At 39.0% G+C, this 18,867-nt stretch overlaps 2 protein-coding genes across 6 annotated transcripts in view; one reads left to right on the top strand and one right to left on the bottom strand.

Moving 5' to 3' along the window:
- The window catches only part of ZBTB37 (zinc finger and BTB domain containing 37), a 28,488-nt gene extending 10,741 nt beyond the window's left edge, over nt 1-17,747 (top strand). For 4 of the 5 annotated variants that reach the window (XM_025285612.3, XM_006063661.4, XM_006063662.4 and 1 more), the window contains one exon: nt 484-17,747. In XM_025285612.3, the coding sequence (XP_025141397.1) occupies nt 484-972 (489 nt within the window). In that variant the 3' untranslated portion in view covers nt 973-17,747. The remainder of the gene's footprint in view (nt 1-483) is intronic. The other variant, XR_003109408.2, reaches the window with a different exon arrangement.
- The window catches only part of SERPINC1 (serpin family C member 1), an 11,039-nt gene continuing 9,889 nt past the window's right edge, over nt 17,718-18,867 (bottom strand). The window contains exon 7 of the mRNA XM_006063663.4: nt 17,718-18,292. Coding sequence (XP_006063725.1) covers nt 18,116-18,292 — 177 coding nt within the window. The 3' untranslated portion in view covers nt 17,718-18,115. The remainder of the gene's footprint in view (nt 18,293-18,867) is intronic.

Raw genomic sequence — 18,867 nt, 5'->3', positions numbered from 1 at the left:
TCAGTCACACTACATATTACACATGCTCAATAGCCACATGTGTTTGATGACAACTATATTCGATGGTGCAGATTATCAAATAGTTCCATCATCACAGAAAGTTCTATTGGACCAACACTGCCAAAGTACCTACCTGGTTGTCTAGATTCTGATTGCAAATTAGAGTCCAAATGGATGGTAAGAGGGGGCTTAGATTCTCCTATCACTGTAAATTAAAAATTTAGCAGGAGGTTAATAAGCGTGAGGTTTTTCAGCCAGAAAGTAACTCATTTGTCCTGTTCTTTTATGGTGATAGAGTAGAGTGGCCTCAGTGTTCTAAAAGATTCCTATCTTAAAATCTTTACTTTTGGGTAGTAATTAATTCACTGTTTGGATCTCTGCTAAAAATTATTTAGCGTAGAGACAGAAGTAAAAAATGATTTGATGTCTTTTACTGTGTATACTTACACAGTTTCCCTTGCTTGTTGTCCTCACCTGGTACAGGTAGAAGAGTCAGCAATGATGGGAGTAAGTGGCTATGTGGAGTATCTCCGAGAGCAGGAAGTATCTGAGCGGTGGTTCCGGTACAACCCCCGTCTCACCTGCATCTACTGTGCCAAATCTTTCAACCAGAAGGGGAGCCTGGACCGCCATATGCGCCTGCACATGGGGATCACACCGTTTGTCTGCCGCATGTGTGGCAAGAAATATACCCGGAAAGATCAGCTGGAATACCACATCCGCAAACACACAGGCAACAAGCCTTTTCACTGTCATGTTTGTGGCAAAAGTTTCCCCTTTCAGGCCATCTTGAATCAGCACTTTCGCAAAAACCACCCTGGCTGTATACCCCTGGAGGGGCCTCATAGCATCTCCCCTGAAACGACTGTCACATCTCGGGGACAAGCCGAGGAAGAATCACCTTCACAAGAAGAGACAGTTGCTTCTGGGGAAACTGCCCAGGGCTCTGTGTCCACTACTGGACCAGATTGAAACAGTGAGGGGAAGGGGGCAGACCCTCTTCCCCTTTGGGCCATAAGTAACCAGCATCAGGGCCATGGACTGGTACTTAAATTCATGAAATGCCACATCACCAGATCAGAAGATGCTCCCAAGATGTTGCCAAACTAGAGCATCAGCAACATACACAAAAGCACTAGAGGCTCTTCCCCTCTTTCTTCCCACCTCACACTTGGAAAATAATCAAGCAAATCAACTTTGTAATTCAGGGATCAACAGCCTTGGTTTGTTAACTTTATAAAAGTTTTTTTAACTAAACAGTGACAAATGATCATTTCTCTACCAGTCATGTTTGAACACTGTACTTTGGTCCATATCACCCTGGTGGCTGTCATTGCCCAGGTGTAAAACACAAAGCAGGAGCCTTGGTCATCTGAACCAGCCAGCCATGAAAGAGAAGGAAGTCGTCATGATGGTGATGATAAAGGGGAGCTTCTCTTCTTCCTTCCCTGCCAGAACTTGCAGTTTCATATTTCAAGGAAAAAAAAAAAAAGAATCCTGGTAGTTCTTTTTGTTTTGAAAGATTAGACTTAATCTTTGCCCAGGCAGGGCACCGGATACTTTGCCTGATTGTTTCACGCAATTGGCCATCTTGGAGCAGTATTCTAATGGGCAGCATCATCTGAAGCACTTTAGGCACCTGGAAATGAAATGAGCAGCGAAGTGTTTACAATAGGTATTCCTGCATTTGGGGGCTTGAGTGTTGTGTCGAGCAAGAGGGGAGCAAGGGAAGGAAGTGTTTTTGTTTCGCAGTTACCGAATATCGAGTAACACAGAGCCAGCTGTACTGCAACTTCCTGATCAGTGTTTGTAAGCCATAATGCTTGCATATCTTCGGGTGTTAAGAAATGGCTCTAGTCCAGATGGATAAACGTGTAAGGCTGACTACCAAAGTTTCATCTAGTCTCTTCGGCTCCTAGTTTCACATAACAGCAATATTATACATCAAAAATGTCACTTTACAGTGAAATGAGCCTGGATTCTATTTTTAAATTCACAGGTCTCCATATTTGATAACTTTTATATGACATTTTAAACATTTTTTCTGCAATATTGTGGTTGTAGAAATTCAACACTATGGTTCTTACTGCAGCCACAATTCCATTTCCTCCTGCATATGTGATAGTTTATATTTTCAGTCCAATAGAAGAACCTCACTAATCCATGTCTTGCGTCTGCAAACCTAGTAATTCATAAACCAACCATTAGCAAATTGCTGGTGACTCCAAGAGCTTTGCTTTTTAATAATACACTACAGGGCATTTACCAGAAAACATCATGCACAATCATGTTGCAATAAATTGATCAAGGGGATCAATTTTGATCAGGTTTGGTTACTTAATCATTCCTAAGATTTTTGAAACTTCAAGGGACCTTTTTGGTAATTCTGGGTATTTCTGAAATTCTTAATCCAGCACCAAGAGTCAGAAAGAGTTTACCAAATGTAGAGCTTCGGATGCCCTGTCTTGCATGCAGAGAATGAAGGAGGATCATTAAGGGATGCAGGCAAGTAGATGCTTACAAATTACAGTGCAAATAGAAAGGAGAGAACTCTGGCTTCTCATAATTGATCATTGATCTTTTAGAGAGTATTTAAATACATAGTGGTTTAAGAAATTGTTTTGGTACAGGGGCATAGATGATTGTAAAAGAGATTTGGGAGAGAGTTTGATCATGCCTGCACTGGTGGTGAGCCATTCATGAGAACATTAGCGGTGCGTCCCCTTCCTGGGAAAGCTTTGGTTATGTGGAAAAGTGGGTAGGAAAGAATGGCCTTGCTTTGATGATCGGAAGTTAGAATGCAGAGGGTAACTTTTAAGCAATCTGAGACCTGTATATATACATACAGCTGTACCCTATCACTAGTGAATGGTTATTTTTCTCTTCTGGAAAAACAGAATGCGTCTTTTAATAGGAATGTAATGAGGCTACTACCATTTGATCAGCGCCTACCCTTAAAAGTCATGTTGAAGCCATGTTTGTCTTCAGAAAACAGACTTTGGCATTCTCTTTAGTTGCGCAACAGCATGATAGGGTGAAAACTGCCGCCGCGGGCCATCTTAGGGAGCAACTGTGCTCTGTGGCATAGAAAAAGTGGAGCTGAAATTAGACTGAAATCTTTAAAGATTTCATTTTAGCTGGCAGTCAAGGTTTTCAGTGGACAGATTCTGCCGTTACTAAATAGGCCGGAGGTGAGAGGTACAGAATATGCTGCTTTAGAAGGATTGTTGAAGCCTACCAAAAATATATACGTCCATCTTACTTTTGAGAAGTAGGCTGGAAAGTTCTGTATTGCTTTGTTAGTTTTTTAGATGTTATATGAGAAAATACAGCTTTTAAAACTATTACCAAATTGTAAAAGTGAGGTGCAGTCATTTCTGTGAAGAGGAACTTCAGCATTTGTCAGTGCTCCATCCAGGGTGAGCAACAGACATTTTAAGTGAACTAGGAACTGTTCGATAGACGTGGAAATGCTGTGAGGGTTTGATGCGTTCCCCCCTCCCTTTTTATTCACTGCTAACAGGTTTTTGCTGTATCTATACTGTGAACAGAGTGCTTTTCGGTTGTCTGGGACCACTGCAGCTCAATCACATTTGCTGGTTCTCGCCTCTTAATTGGCCTAGTGCAGAGCCATGAAATTCATGAAAACTCAAACCAGCCTAACTTTTAAACAGATATAAGTTTCTGAAAACAATTTCTTCATTTTAGTTAGAAGAGATATTATTATTCGAAATAACTATCCAAGATTCTTACCCAGATTCACTGTGACATTGTCTTAGTTCTTAGCTAACATCCTTGTAGGGACATAGGAGTTAGTAGTGTTCTATCTACATTAATGAAAAGCTCTATAGGTATGTGCACAGAGGATACCTCTCTTAAGGATGTACTACATGGACTTTTAGCTAACGCTGAAAACTCATTACCAAATTTTAACTTGCACGTGTCACCTTGTGAAGGGAACAGCATTAGCAGTGAGAGCTAAATCATCATTAAATACTCTAATGCCATGAAATAGCAAACACTGGGACTGTTTTGATTTGTTGAGTGGCGCTTAATAGCAAAGGAGCTACCTAATATTCTCAGCAAAAGAAGAGAGATGACATTAATCTACTTTCATTCTAAAAGGTACCTTTTATTTCTCTCTCAGAATTCTGATACCAGTTTAAAATATGGCATTGGCATGAACAGTAATACTGTACTTTAGGCAGAAGGCTCTTTCTAATGACTTGTTCTCTCTTTACTCAGAACCGTATTTACCTCTGAACAGAGTTGAGTTTTCTGTGAGTTGCAGACTACCCCCTAGTTATTCATTATACCAGAGGGTCAAAGCTAGTCTTGGATATCTAAGCATGAATTAGTTCCTAAAGGATAAAGATTGGTAAATAAGGGAGATGGCAGTTAAGAGAAGTTTTGGGGTTTGTTTTTTTTTTTAGTGTTTCCAATTCCCTCTATATCAGTGAAACAGGGTTTTCCAAAGATGGAATGACAATAGAAATAAACCATTTTCCTACTAACTTCATAGTTGAAATCTGACCTTGGTTGGAAGTGGTTTGATAGAAGAGTGAAATAGCGAACTTCATCTATAATAGCTGAATAGTCTTTGGTCAGGAAATAACTTTCAAAAGTTTTAACTGTTTCTTAACATTAATTTTATTTTAACTGGTAAAAACAACATTTTGTTTGACTAAAAGATCTAATTTAAAGAAATGAAAGCAATGAGCAATAGAAAGGAAATTAAATTTGAACAAAGATTAAAAAGTCTTAGTCATAGTGGAAAGGCGTTTAATCAGGGAGGAGTTGGAATCTTGGAAGGTTTTATTTTTTCAGCTGTAACCCGGCATGTGGATTTGATTTGTTTTGTTTTTTCTCTTCCTCAGATGCTCTCCTTATCTGTATTCATTCATTCAGTATTTTGGTTGCTGAGATTTAGAAAAAGAAGAGCAATTAAGCCAGATAAATCCCTCCATTTGAGAGGATGTCCTAAGGGGGCAAAGTATATCTCTAGGATTTAGGAATTAGATCAAGATTCAGCAAACCACAGTCCCCAAGCCAAATCCTGAGGTCACCTTTATATATAAAGAAAGTGGTAGTGGAAGAGAGCCACCCCTATTCATTTAGGTGTAACGGCTACTTTGTACAGTCCTGGCAAAGCTGACAGAGACCACAGGGCCTGCTGTCTGGCTCTTGACAGAAAAGGTTGCCACATCCAGAATTATTAATAGATTTGAAAAAATTATGCCATCCCCCTCAATTTGTCGCTTTTGTCATTTTGCCTTTATAACAGGTTGGTTGAGGTTTTAAGTTTGTACTGCCGTGTGTCCATCAGTTTCTTGAAAGAAGTTGCCATCTTTTTCTAGATGCTTGTCTCATTTGTGCTCCTTCTTGAATCCCATTGCTTTAAAGCATTTAGAGCAGGCCTTATGATTTGTCCTTTCCTTTAAGGTAGATTAAGTTGAGGATGGTAATTACAGATTTAAGAAAGTAATTTTAAAAAATAACTCCCATGCATAATAACATAAAGTTAAATGAATATCATGTTTAGAGAAAATACTGGGGAAGAGAAGTAATGTTTTTATAAGTAAATTTTGCCATTTCTCTAAGTTAACAGATGATGATGGCCAGAATGGATTTATTCTCTCTAGTATTAAAATTAATTTCTCTTAAGAATAAGTGGTTTGATTCCTATCCAAAATCTGTTTTTCTAGATTAGAAACTATCCATTTCTTTACTATAAATCTTCATTTTAATTTACTCAGGTAAACTCACTCTGTTCTATGTGGAGTAGTAAAAAGCCAAAATCTTCATTTTTTAAAAAGAAAAGAATATTTTAAAACTTAAACATCTGAAGATTGAAAGTTCTTTTTAGAACTATTGTCCAATTTCTGTTATTGTTTGTAATTCTCAATATATATTGGGACATTATATATTTGCTTTGTGAATGTTCATTCTTAACTGTTCAATTAGTTTATGCTAGATGTGGAAAAGTAAATGGAAAATGTTAGGATGATAATAAACATAATTCCTTGCAAGAGGAAAATATAATGGCTCCCCATTTGTAAACAGTGCATGGACTTCTGAGTTAAGTTTATCTGGGCAAAGTGTTCTAGGCCACACTCATACAATACAGTGAGTTTGATTCTTTGTTGTGAGTTCTACCAACACATGCAAAGTTTGGATGAGTTACCTAGCCCCATATACGGCACCTCTTCACTATACATTTTATTCTTAAAGTTGCCTTTTTCTAAGTTGGAAATCAGGTTTTATATGTTATACTCTCAGTAATAATCTTCATCTAGAAGGTTCCAGTATATTTGCATAGGTCAGATCTGCTTTGTCTTGGAGCACTTATATTAATAATGAGTTCTTGAGATTTTAGAGTACTGTTTTCCTGGTTAATTTGGGATTCCGGTTAATTTAGGGTATAGGACTTTGAAAGAAATTGTATTTAGGTAGTCCAGTGAATTATTTGTATACACCTCCATTTGAGGTCTTGGTAACAGATGTCATTTAAATAAGAATCTGTTGAAAATAATGGAGTTTGCCGAGCATTATGACTTCTTTGATAACTATCAGTCTTAATGTGATTTTGCCTCCTTTGCTTTCTAGTGTCTTTCTGTTTTTCACTCTTCTTATTATTAAGTGGTGCTTTTCCTAGGACCAGTCTTTTTACTTTGCATTAAGTAACTTTTCTTGCTCAGGACAAACCAAAGTTGGGTAGTTTCATACTTTCAAACCTGACTTAATTACATTCCACACCTGCAAGATATCTGTACAGACTATCTGGTTTTGTGTAGGCAGACTATCCTTCCCTTTGTGAAGAACAGCAGTGGCTTAGAAGGCAAGCATTGCCTGAAATATGCATTACATTCACAGTGGGTACACATATAAATAAATTTATCTTACACCTTCCCCATTATCTGTAACGTAATTAAGAAAGGTCCATTAGCTCAAATAGTGGAAGCTTTAAACACAAAGCTTAGTTACAAAGGCAGAGCAGTTAAGGGGGGAAAAACCACTTTTCTAATGCTTGCTTTTTTTATGTCGACTCAGTAAGTCCTGTTAAGGAAACTAGAATTCACCACCCACTTAAGATATTTGTTCAGCATCTCATACGACCAACAGCATAATTTAATATACTGTGAATCTTAGAATCTGAATTAATCCATAATGCCGGAAGTCAAAGTATGTATCTCATGGGGAAATATTTCCTACCCTGTGAAATCACTTATATGGTAGGTAGCAAGAGGAGAATCTGTTAAGTACATTTTTGTTCCATTAAGTAATTTTTGGTACCAGACAGTGTGCTTGGAATTTGTATACAGCAAAACTGATTTTATACATAGTTTAGATGTGGCTTCCTGTACTTGAGAGTCCTAAACCCACTTGGTTAGAGGCTGATATATGTGTTTAAAAGCCATGAGGGTCAAAAAGAAGGGGATGGAATTAACCATACTAAGTGCTTTAGAGACATAACTGCAGTAAATTCTCAAAATAACTCTCTGAGGTAGTAACAGAAGTAGCTAAAAATCACTGACTTTGAGTGTTAACTATGTGTTAAGCACAGTTTAATGTTCCTCACATTAATTAACTCTGCTGCTCCTTAGACAAACCTGTTAGAGTAGATGCTGTTACTATCCTCGCTTTAAAAAGAGAGAAGTTGACCTAGGCAGTCTTTCTCTGGACTTGACACTCTTAATGGACTATGTTGCCTTTAACAGGTATAATTATACCATATTTTATAGATGAGGAAACTGTTGAGCCCAAGATTATACGATCAATAAATCGCAGAGCCAATACTTACCAATCTGATTCCAAAGCCCAGACTATATCTCCAGTACATCATGTTAACTCTGTTTACTTAACAGAGTTGGAGTGAACTAGAATATACCATAGCCAGTAACAGCACTGGTCTTAGTGAACTTTAAATTCAGGAATAAGTGATCGGAAGGTTTCTCCAAGAGATAATGCAGTTGATTTCGAGCAGATATTGCATGGTGAACATTTTCTGGGGATATTGCCCACCAATTTAGAGGAGTCACCCATTTGGTGGTTCTAATTGTGAACAACTGCTTGAGTTACTACTACCAAGGCAGAAATTGAAAGATCGCATTCCAGTTACCTGTTGCCATGTAACGAACTCTCTAAACCTCAGTGACTTAAAACAGCAACTACTTTATGTATTTCATGATGTTGTGAATCAAAAATTCAGAAAAGGCTTGTCCACGCAGTTTCATGTTCTCTGTGGTGACGATTCAGGTCATCTGATAGTATTCAGCAGGTGGTTGGACTGGTCAGGGTGTCCAAGATGAGCTCACGGTCCTGACATCTTGGTTGACCAGAAAACTTGGCCCAGCAGGCCTCCTCCGCATCTCTGGAGCCTCGGGGACCCTCCATCTGATCTCTCTGTCAGAGTAGTCAAATTCAGGAGATGGCAGCTCAGGCCTCCAAGTCCTCTTCAAGGCCAGGCCCAGAGCTTTCATAAGAGTCATCACCACACATTATTGGTCAAAGAAGTCACTGGTCAGCCCAGATTCGAAAGGAGAGGAGATACCTTACCACTTGATGGAAGATGTGTCAAGAATTTGAGACCATCTTTAATCTGTTACAGGCAGCAGTATGTGTTCTGGATTTGTCTTAACTCGTGTGTTCATTTAGGTCAGTTGTTTGTGCTGTAAGAAACCATTTCTTCTACTTACCATGGGTTAGAAGAAGCTAGAAGGAGAATGAAACAAATATCTGGAACAGATTTCATTAGCTTCCCACCCCCAAGTTTCACTTACAGCAAAGTTTCCATGTTTTATTTTGTACAAGTTCTAAATTATTGCATTTGCCCTTTGTTTTTTTCTGTGAAGCAACAGTAATTATCCATGCTAAACCAGAAATAATCTATAGAGGGAGTAAAAACCTTGCTGTTACAGACCTTGATTTATTAGAGATGTCAGCTGCAGTTCATTTTCAAATAGGCATAAACTCCTGTGGTATGGAAAATTCATATAGCTGCTAAATCTGTTTCAACAGGAGTTTCTATTAAGTGGCTAGATGGATTATATTTTTGACATAATTGAAAATTTTGCCTACATATACTACATATCTTTGTTCTGTGCTCAGTCTCTCAGTCATGTCCAACTCTTCGCAACAACCCTTTGGACTGTAGCCCACTAGGCTCCTCTGTCCATGGGATTCCCCAGACAAGAATACTGGAGTGGGTTGCCATTTCCTCCTCCAGGGGATCTTCCCGACCCAGGGATTGAACCCTCATGTCCTGTGTCTCCTGCATTGGGAGGCAGATTCTTTACCACTGAGCCACTGGGGAAGCCCCCCTACCTATCTTTACTGCCACCTCTGGCACAAATTTGTGCTGGAGAAGAAGTTCATTCCATTTATATTACCTTGCATTTTGTACACTCTGTTGCTCCATTTTATAGTTGTTAATCCTTTAAAAATTATCAGTTGCTACTGGCTTTTGTTGTCTGAAATGACATATCATTGAAGTGTTATGATTTGGGGTTAGATTTGTCAAGTTTAGGATGCTTTAACTCCTGCTGCCTTATAAAAGGACTTTTATTGCTTTCAGAAGAAATAAGGGCAAAGAATAATTATGTTGGAAAAATGATCATCCCCAAATCAACTTTCTAAGAGAAGAAAGGTTTGGTGTTATCTATGCGTTCCATCTGCAGTGGTTTCTTAGAGAATTAGTTGTGAGGGCTTTGTTGGTCAGTCCCAATTAGATCATATGGTCGAAGGGATCTCTGTTCTTGGGTCAGGCCTCAGGAATTACAAATACAGGAAATAAAAAGGGTACTCAGGGCTGAAAATTTAGGACTCTAGAAAATCCTGGGACAGGAAAAAAGGACTTTGGTATTTGTGGTTGAATAACCAGGTATGGAATGTTTGAGTCATTTAGGCATCCAGATTCATTAGATTTTATATCATGATTGGGGCAAATTTTGATGAATAAAAATCAGTGAGCCTTAACATTTTCCGCTCTGCTGTACCTCAAAGTCTGCCCATTGTGACAGAGAAAACCTTTGAAAATATATTCCCAGGGAATGAAAAATTGGTTCTAGGTACTTTTGCTCTAAGCATCTTCGCCATAGACATCTCTGCTGCAGGCATTTTCACCTTAATTACTAATTCACTGCAAGGCAATTTTCCTGTAAAAGATAAAATTGTAAAAAATAAAAGAGGGATATTAAAGAGGACATAATGAAACATGATAAATGAATGACAGTTTTTTTAGAAAACTTGAAAGCAAATTACAGAATATTTGAATACATCTAAAATGTGTGTAGTTCATGACAATCCTGCACGAATAACTTGATTTTCATATTTTGTGTGTTGTACCTAAGTACTTGTCTTCCAGGTCTTTCATTCTTAGTATTGAGTATTTTGATCATCTCCTCATCAGCATTGTGCATTTTCTTTTTTCTTAAACTTCTTCTTTCATTGAGAGAGGTGTCAGTTTCCAAAAAGCCAGGATGCGTATTCGTAACCATGCTTTCTTTCTATCGCGTCTTGAAAGCCTCTGCACTATTGTTTGATCTTGGCATCTTGTCACATGTCTGTTCATACTTTCCATAGTTGTATAGGAAATGTGGGTTCAGCTCTACACCTGAGACTTTTGGCCTGTTTATCCTCCAGTGTAGTGTATTTCAAAATAAGACACCAACTCATGGGGCCAATCATCATCATCTGTCAGCTCAATAAAACCATCAGTAATGTCACTAACTGGGAGACATGCCTGTCAAAACCAAACTATCAAAGCAAAACTGTCACCCAGTTATTTTATCTTCTGTGGCAAAATTGTCTTATGGCCAGTTAGTCATGGTGCAAAAATGTTTGCAGCAAAGAAGCTCATAGCAAAAATACTGGTTACTTGAAAAATCTTTGATAATCGATGAAGATGCCTCTTGTTCGGTGTCTTATAGCCCTTTGGGCCCTCCTCTAGATTCTCTGACTCTTAAATTTGAAATCATCTGGTGTTTGCACAAAAACTAAGTACAGTTGACTCTTGAACAATGTGGGAGTTAGGATGCAGCCCTCTGCAAGTGGAAAATCCACCTATATCGTAATAGTTGGGCCTCTGTTTCTGAGGTTCCTTTGTATCTGGGGATTCAGCCAACTGCTGGAGGTGTAGTAATGTAGCATTTACTATTGAAAAAAACATGGGTATAAGTGGACTCATGCAGTTCAAACCTATGTTGATCAAGGGTCAACTGTACTATGGTCTCAAATTGAAAAAGAGGACAAAAAAGAAAGGGAACCTGTAGATTGACAAAATTTTTTTTTTTTCAAAATACTTATTTTTTCTTTTCAGCATCATAAGTCTAAACTATTAAAGCTAATAACAACTACCTGAGAAATTACTATGGTTTAGATTTCTGCATTTAGCACATCTTAAAGCAGATATTTTTGACATATTTGAAGATGATCTACTGAGTTTCCTGTAAATTAACAGAGTCCTAACTCTAGTGGTTCTTAAAGAGCTATTGCAAAACCGAATTACAACACAGGGAACAAAACTTAAAATGTGTTTCCTCTGGAAGCCAAGATGCTAAAGCAGGGGTCACTAAGAGTGTGGCTGAAATCCACTTCAAGAATGGCTATCAGTCAGATAGCAAAGATATGTAAAATTTATATGGTATTTTCTATTTTTACAAAAATGATTTTAAATCATGTAACTTGAAAAGTGAGCCTGTTTTCTTTTTGGAAAAGTGGGCCAATAAAAATAACACTAATATAATTCAATTGTATATGCATGTGCATTGAACACAGAGTGGTATACTAAAGATAGTTCATGCAAATAACTTTTGTGGGAAGTTTGGCTATTTTCTTAATATCTTTTTTTCATAAATGTATGTTTATAAATATATTTACTCGTCCACTATAACCTTGGTAGCTTTAGAAACATTTTGTTAGCTGTATCATTGATTATAAAAATCAATTTCTTGGCATAGTAGGCTATGAGAGCTTTTAGTTGCTTTGTTTGTATTTTGGCTAAGAAAATTATTTCTTGCACTTTGTATTTATAAAGATGTTATAACACTTTGCACCCACTTAGTGCAGCTGTTCTTTAGCGACAAAAGATGTAGGCGTTAAAGTGAAATGTATGTTTAGAAGCCCGGCAAAAGGAGGGTTCTCAAAAGAACAAATTTGGCTTGCATCTACCGGAGAAAAGCTGGGGGTTAATAGAAAATTTAGGTTGAAAATATATGTTGGAATAGGTGTGCAGTCACTGCAGGTTGCAATATCATTATGAATTGCCCGCTGTATGTATGCGATTGTAATGTATGTGTGTGAGAAAAAAATGTCTGGTGAAGGCAGATAAGTCAGTGTAGAAAATTCTACCTCCCATTAAAGACAGAATATTCCAAGTTTGCCCTGTAGCCCCTTACGCAGGAGGCTGGATTCCTCAGCCACTGTCCACCTCATTCTCTTTTGTACTCGCTTTAGCTCCTCTACCTCTGAGCACTTGGCTGAAGAAAGTGTAGCTTTCTGTAGCAAGCAAAGGAAAGCCAGACCCGAAATATGGAGGTTGCAGTATCTCATGTCTCTTTGTCATCTTCACATGTTAATGTTTGGTTTTGTTGCCCAAATCAGTGTCAGAACACTTGGGTTTAGTACTTTTATCCACTGGCCTCTGTTTGGCAAGGGTAGCCCTTGGAAGTGGAGTCTTTCTGCTGTTTTTAAAGATGCACTCAGTTCCTTTTAATGATGTGAAAATTTTGTTTGAATCCTGCTTTTTTTATTTTTTAATTGCCATTTGCAGCCCATTTTGGGGACTGGAATATCAACCATATTTTCCTGATGTTGAGCCTTCTGCCAGTATCTTGACATGCAGTTTTGCATGACCTGGATTTTTGGATGACCTATTTTGCTTTTAGACACTCTAAAATTCTTCTCTTTATAATGCCAAGAATGTTATAATAGTTAGGATGGCCTATTGTGGGTGTCAGGAAATTCAGTTTCAGTAGTAAATGCCACTAGGCAGACCACCTAATCTTTAAATGCAGTTGGAGCACTCAGCTGATTTGCTGTTGGGGGCACCCTAGCCCACCGAGCCAAATCAGGTTACCTACCTTTTGAACATTTGTTACAGCTGAAAAAGGACTTTGGGCCTTTCAGAAATATCTCAGAATGCTTTCCACCTTTTCATTCAAATGCACTGGTTAGAATAGCTGGTTGTAATGTCCAAACAGGGACTCACTGGTTAGGAGTGAAAACGAGAGAGCGATCTATTTGCAGACTTTGAGAGTTTTCACATCCATGTTTTAGGTACTAACTGATAAGTGTTTACTTTTCCTGTTGACTGGATAGGGCAAGTGACAGTACTGACAGTGTGAAATTCCAAATTCAATAAGCAGTACTCACTGGTGACGACTGGTGTATTGGGTTGGCCAGCCCAATAGTAACCTTCATCCGTGTAACAGTATGAATTCTGTAAGGAGATGAGATACTAAAATCATGTGAATCTGTTCACCACAGCTATTTTTTTTCTAACTATAGAATAATTGTCAGCCTATAAGCCATGCTACTAAAAACCTAGACTCAGGAATTAACTCCTGCTTAGGAAAATTTTTCCTTCTGGCTTATCTTTTGTTTGTGCCCAGAGTCTTGGCCTAGACCTGTCCCCAGCTGTTTTGCTACAAACACATACTTAAGGTGCAGTCTTACCTAAGTCGATAATACACTGTCAGCCATGCAGTCTGTTTTATAGCCAAAGTGATTTATTGAAATACAAAACAAAAAAAGTGAGAGATGCCTAGGTCATTTCTTGGAGGCAAGTTGAATCAACCTATGAATCTGGGAGGAAGCATAGGGTCTTATCTTCTATCTGGCTTGGGTGAACAGTGACTTTAATGCTTTCTATTAAAATACTACAGAGCTAGTTGACCTCGGCAAGTAGTTTTCAATTTTGGCTGCACATTAGAATCACCTGGGGCTTTTACAAAATGACTGCCGCCTAGGGCCCCCTCCCGACATGCATGTTTAATTGGCTGGCTGTGCAGCCTGGGCTTTAATTGGCTGGCTGTGCAGCCTGGGCTTTAAGAGCTGCTCAGGTGATTTTAATGGGCAGCCAAGGTTGAGAATCATTTTCTAAGTAGTCCTGAAGGGTCTGTGGCAGGATAACCTCCACCCGGTTGTCTTTTGTCAGAGGTTCCTTTATCAGTATCACAGGCATGGCTTGGCATTTAAAACTTAGCAAGGGCCACGGCTCAGGTGGTAAAATGGACCATCCGTTTGTCCTCAGAGTCATTCAGCAGAGAGCTGTTGCCATGCACCCAGTTTCCTCTCTGTACCAAAGTCTGCACAAGTCAGCAAAAGACATTTTCTGAGTCCGTTCCCTAGAATCCTCTTTCCCTTTCATATGTGATTTAAGTGGAGATTTTTAAAACTCTGCTAGCTAAAATAGAGCACTTGAACTTATTAAAAGAGCCAGCCCCCCCCCCCCCAAAAAGAGCCAGGCCCAAGCCACCTAGGGTGATTTTTATTTGTAAAATAATCAGGTAGCATTGTTAAAGTTAATGAAGAAATAGAAGGGTCCTTCCTGGTGTGATGGTGATGTAGTTGATTATTTGTCCCTTAGCCTGTCTTCTAAGTGGGATTTCAGTGTATGGTGACTTTCACTTTTCCATGTTCCTTTGTGAATTAAATGTACCAGCTAAGGCGTAAATATTTCTGAGTTTTACATGAAATGTGAAATGAGTCCTTTTAGCAGCTTTGTTCCAGGATGTCAAAGACTTAACCCAGTAATTCCCAAATAAGTTTTCATATCGTCAATTCATTCACTCACCCAGGTGTAAAAAACCTGCCCATGGCAACCTCAGTGTGGTAATGGGCAGAGGAGGACTGTTTGATTAGCCTTTAAAAAGTGAGAGCCACCATTCAAACTAATAAACTACCAAGTGATTTCTAATTCATGAAAGAAATTTGTGTTCAAGAGCAAGTTCAAATGTGATGGTCACATCTGAGAGACTGCTGGCACTGTGGAAACTTTGATTCCTATACTGCCTGCAAATAATCGATGATTTAAATTTCAAATAGGTGTGTTTGAGAAGAAACAAGTGGGTGGAAGGAAAGATTGTTTAAGTGCAGAGGACTGAATTAGCATCAGACTCTGACATTTCATTAAAATAACATTTAGGCCTGACTTATTTGCTTAGCATGTATATGCTGCAATGTCAGAAATGCCTCCTATGCCTTAGAAGATCTGAGAAGGCTTCCTTAACGTTGGGTGGAACAGAAAAGCAATAGTAGCCTTGGAGACTTGTCTGCATCCAGAGAGAAGCCCATTAGGGTTCTCATACTGAGAAACCTTGTAGAGTACTGTGAAATGTTGTTGAACTTTATGCAGATCACATCGCACTGGATTTTAAGATTTAGGGGAAGGAGAGTAGAGGAGGAGAAGGGGAAGTAATTAATGGTAAAGTATATATATATGAACTTGTACTATATTTTACACAAGTAATTAAACAAATTCCCTATCAGGAATTCTCTGTCAGGACTAACCAGCCATATTCTTCTGTCCTACTGATTGGCTTGCTGATTCCTCTTAAACCTCTAAGTAATCCTTTCTGAAAGAGCTAAACAGAAACTGGTCTGACTGCAGTTTCACCACCCTGCCCCATTCCCTTACTCACAACAAAAGAAAAACATACCCAAACTATAGGCAAAAAAAAAAGTCTCAGTACGTTAACTTTTCATCCTTTATGGTCTGTGTTCACTGTTGTAGCCTATTGCATTGCCTTGCAATATAATGGCAGAACTTAAATAGATCTGCCACATAATGAGTCAGGAACCATTGGCTTCTTTAAGAAATCTTAACACCAGAACTCTCAATCTTTGGCTTGTCAGCACAAGTGAGTAAAGGGAGAAGTACGTTGAAAGAACACAGGGAATTCCCTGGCCGTCCAGGGGTTAGAACTTCGTGCTTTCACCGCTGAGGGCCGGGGTTCAATCCCTGGTTGAGGAACTGATAGGATCCTGCAAGCCACTTAGATTTCCTGGCTTCTCATAATTTCAGGTGGGACCCACTTACGCTCTGTGTCTGAGAAGAAAAGACAGAGGGTTCAAAGATAGAAAAGTCAATGTAGTCGAAATGTGGTTTCCTTCAGATGGACATAGTCGCAAAGACATCTGTCCACCTGTTCTCAATGGTGCTTACATGATGGGTGACAGCTGTCTCCCATCTTCCCGTCCCTGGCACTGTGCCTTCCCACTGGTCACTGTGAAAAGCAGATCACACTGGACTCAGAGGCCAGAATCCAGGACGATTTCCCCCTTCTCATCACTTCTTCATACAGCTAATAATGTAGCATATACTGCTCTTTGGAAAATTCTTGGGTTTGACCCCCCCAAGAAATAGTAAAGCATTTAAAGGAAAAGTACGATTCTGGTGGTAGCTATCAAAGAGATGACAAGAACATTTTAGCTTCCCCTCAGATGATATTTATTATAGCAAGGACCAACTATGCCTCCTCATCCTCAGTTTCTAAGGATAGCATAATATTTCTAAGCAACAAAGTTATCTAACATTTTTTCCACAACTTGTTAATCAAGGATTCATATTAAAACCGACAATCAGTTTCTAAAATGTTGTTATCCCTGAAAGGGAATGAGATAGTTTTTAACTAGAAGAACCTTTTTTTTTTTTCCCTTTGAAAAAACTATAACACTTGAGGTTTGTGTCTTTCGTCTGCAATGATTACTCCATAAAGATGTCTCAGAACAGTCAGTGAGCCAAGGCTAGCACTCTCATGCCCCTGAGGGTGCTGGACTGGGTTTGTACATCTTATTTCCTTAGAGAATATCTGTTTTTATTATGCCCTTAACTATAAATACCTATATATAGGAATAGGATTTTCACCCCACCCTCTTGTAATCATTATCACTTAAGTGTAAACCACACCTCCCCCTATCCCCACTTTTACTGAAAAAAATGCACTTTAATTCCTAAGGAGAGTGGCTGTTCCTGGCCCCGAAGCCAGATTACTTCAGGAGGAGAGTTGAGGAGGGAGAACCCTAGGCAGACCCTGTGAAATTAACCAAATTCCTTAATGTAAACACACAAGTCAACCATTTTTAAGCTGCCCCTACCCCCAGCCAAAGGGCAAAAGAACCAAATGGAGAAGTTCAAAATGCCTACCTTAATTTGAGATGTTTCACTAGGGGATATACCCAATATTTTCTCAGCTACCAAATTATCAGAAACTTGAGGGTGATTTTGTGGGAGGCTGAGACTTTTTTTTTAAATGAAAAGGCCAAGTGAATCACAGGCTATAGAATACGATCCTGATTTGTGAAGTATCAGATTCATTCTCTCCCTTAATTTGACAGGTGTTCTCAAGTCTCTCCTCCTGTAGATTCTGTCCTTCCCCTGATGACAAGCCAATAGTTCTTGGTGGGGTTGCATGTCTCCTAGAGCCCCAGGAGCCCTGTTGTGTCGGGGAAGGGGGGAGGGTAGGAGGGTGGGCAGAGACGGGCTGGGGGAGGGAGAGTCAGAGAAAGAGTGAAGATATATGGGTTTATATAAACATATTTAAAGCAGTTTAGCAAAAGCTTTCTCGTTGAACAGCTTTAAGAACAATGTGAATGAAATTTAGCAACTTGGTTAGTAATTTGAAAAGTCTATTAATGTATACTTGAAATTCTGTTTGTATAAAAATACATTTTCCTCTTTATTTTAACACTGTGTAAAAGAACATTATGCATGTGAGTGGTTTGAGAATTAAATGATTTAATATTCATATTTGCATTCTGTCTCTTCTGTATAGATATTAATTCTTTTTACATTTTTGGATTTTTTTTTTCCAGTATAAAGGGATTATCTAGATTTCAAGCTCGCCCTGCCCTCTCAAGATGCCTACTGTCTTTCAAGATGAAGTAGTAACATACCTCCCTCCTTCACTTTCTTGACCCAGATGTGTTCACTGGTAGAGAAAAGTCGAAAGCCTCGTTATACCAAATGCCGAGCAGCATCTCTATCCATTTCTCCTTTCCTTGCCTTCATTTCAGATGGCAAAGTCCATTCATAATTGTCAGATATGGGAACAGTTGTATTTATTTTTACTTGTATTCACAAACCAAAATAGGAAGAAGTACAAAGGATGACATTTTAATCAACACAAGGGTTGGCTACTCTGCCCATGAATATAATAGTGTTCAGAGCAACTTCCCTGATGAGAACCAGGAAGGGCCTGTTGGCCTTGAAGGTCACCCTGTCCGAGTTCAGCGAACGACCAGCGATGCTAATGACGGTACTTGCTGCAGCTTCACTGCCTTCCTCGTTTACCTGCAGGTCAAATGGGAAACAAACAGCCACGTTAGCTACTCTGCAGCTCTTTACAAGCAGGTACATCATCCATGGACACAGCAATTCCTCAAAAATGCCATTTATTTTCCAGTTGCTACGAGTTAGGTCGGATCCCCTCTGGAACCTTACTTTTAGTCTTTCTTTCATCCACTGAATACTGATGTAAGACTTGTATTCATCCAAGCCTTGTGCCGAAAGTAAGTGCCAGGGTCCATTCAGATACTCTCTGAACCAGAAATCTGGATGTACACAAAGTTGTCACATTTCTGGCTGGCAACGTTGTACATGATACTGAACTCTATACTAAAAGACCTATGACTCAAAATTAGAGCACCACAGTTGAGACAGTTCCACTCTGCATCATCAAGATCCTAGACAGAACTGCTGTAAACAGCCACTCAGGAGCTAGGACCTGTGAAAAGAGGAGGGTCCTCTGGCTGGATGAGATGAATATTTCTCAGAGTAATAGATTGAAAGGATGGTGTTGAACTTACTGATAAGTAGAACTGCCACAGATCTGGAGGGAGATGGGAGATACCTTTAGAAATTTTGCT

Source organism: Bubalus bubalis, chromosome 5, assembly GCF_019923935.1.
Source record: "Bubalus bubalis isolate 160015118507 breed Murrah chromosome 5, NDDB_SH_1, whole genome shotgun sequence".
Taxonomy (NCBI): domain Eukaryota; kingdom Metazoa; phylum Chordata; class Mammalia; order Artiodactyla; family Bovidae; genus Bubalus; species Bubalus bubalis.
The sequence above is the reverse complement of the archived record's forward strand: the minus strand, read 5'-3'. Positions and strand labels throughout refer to the sequence as shown.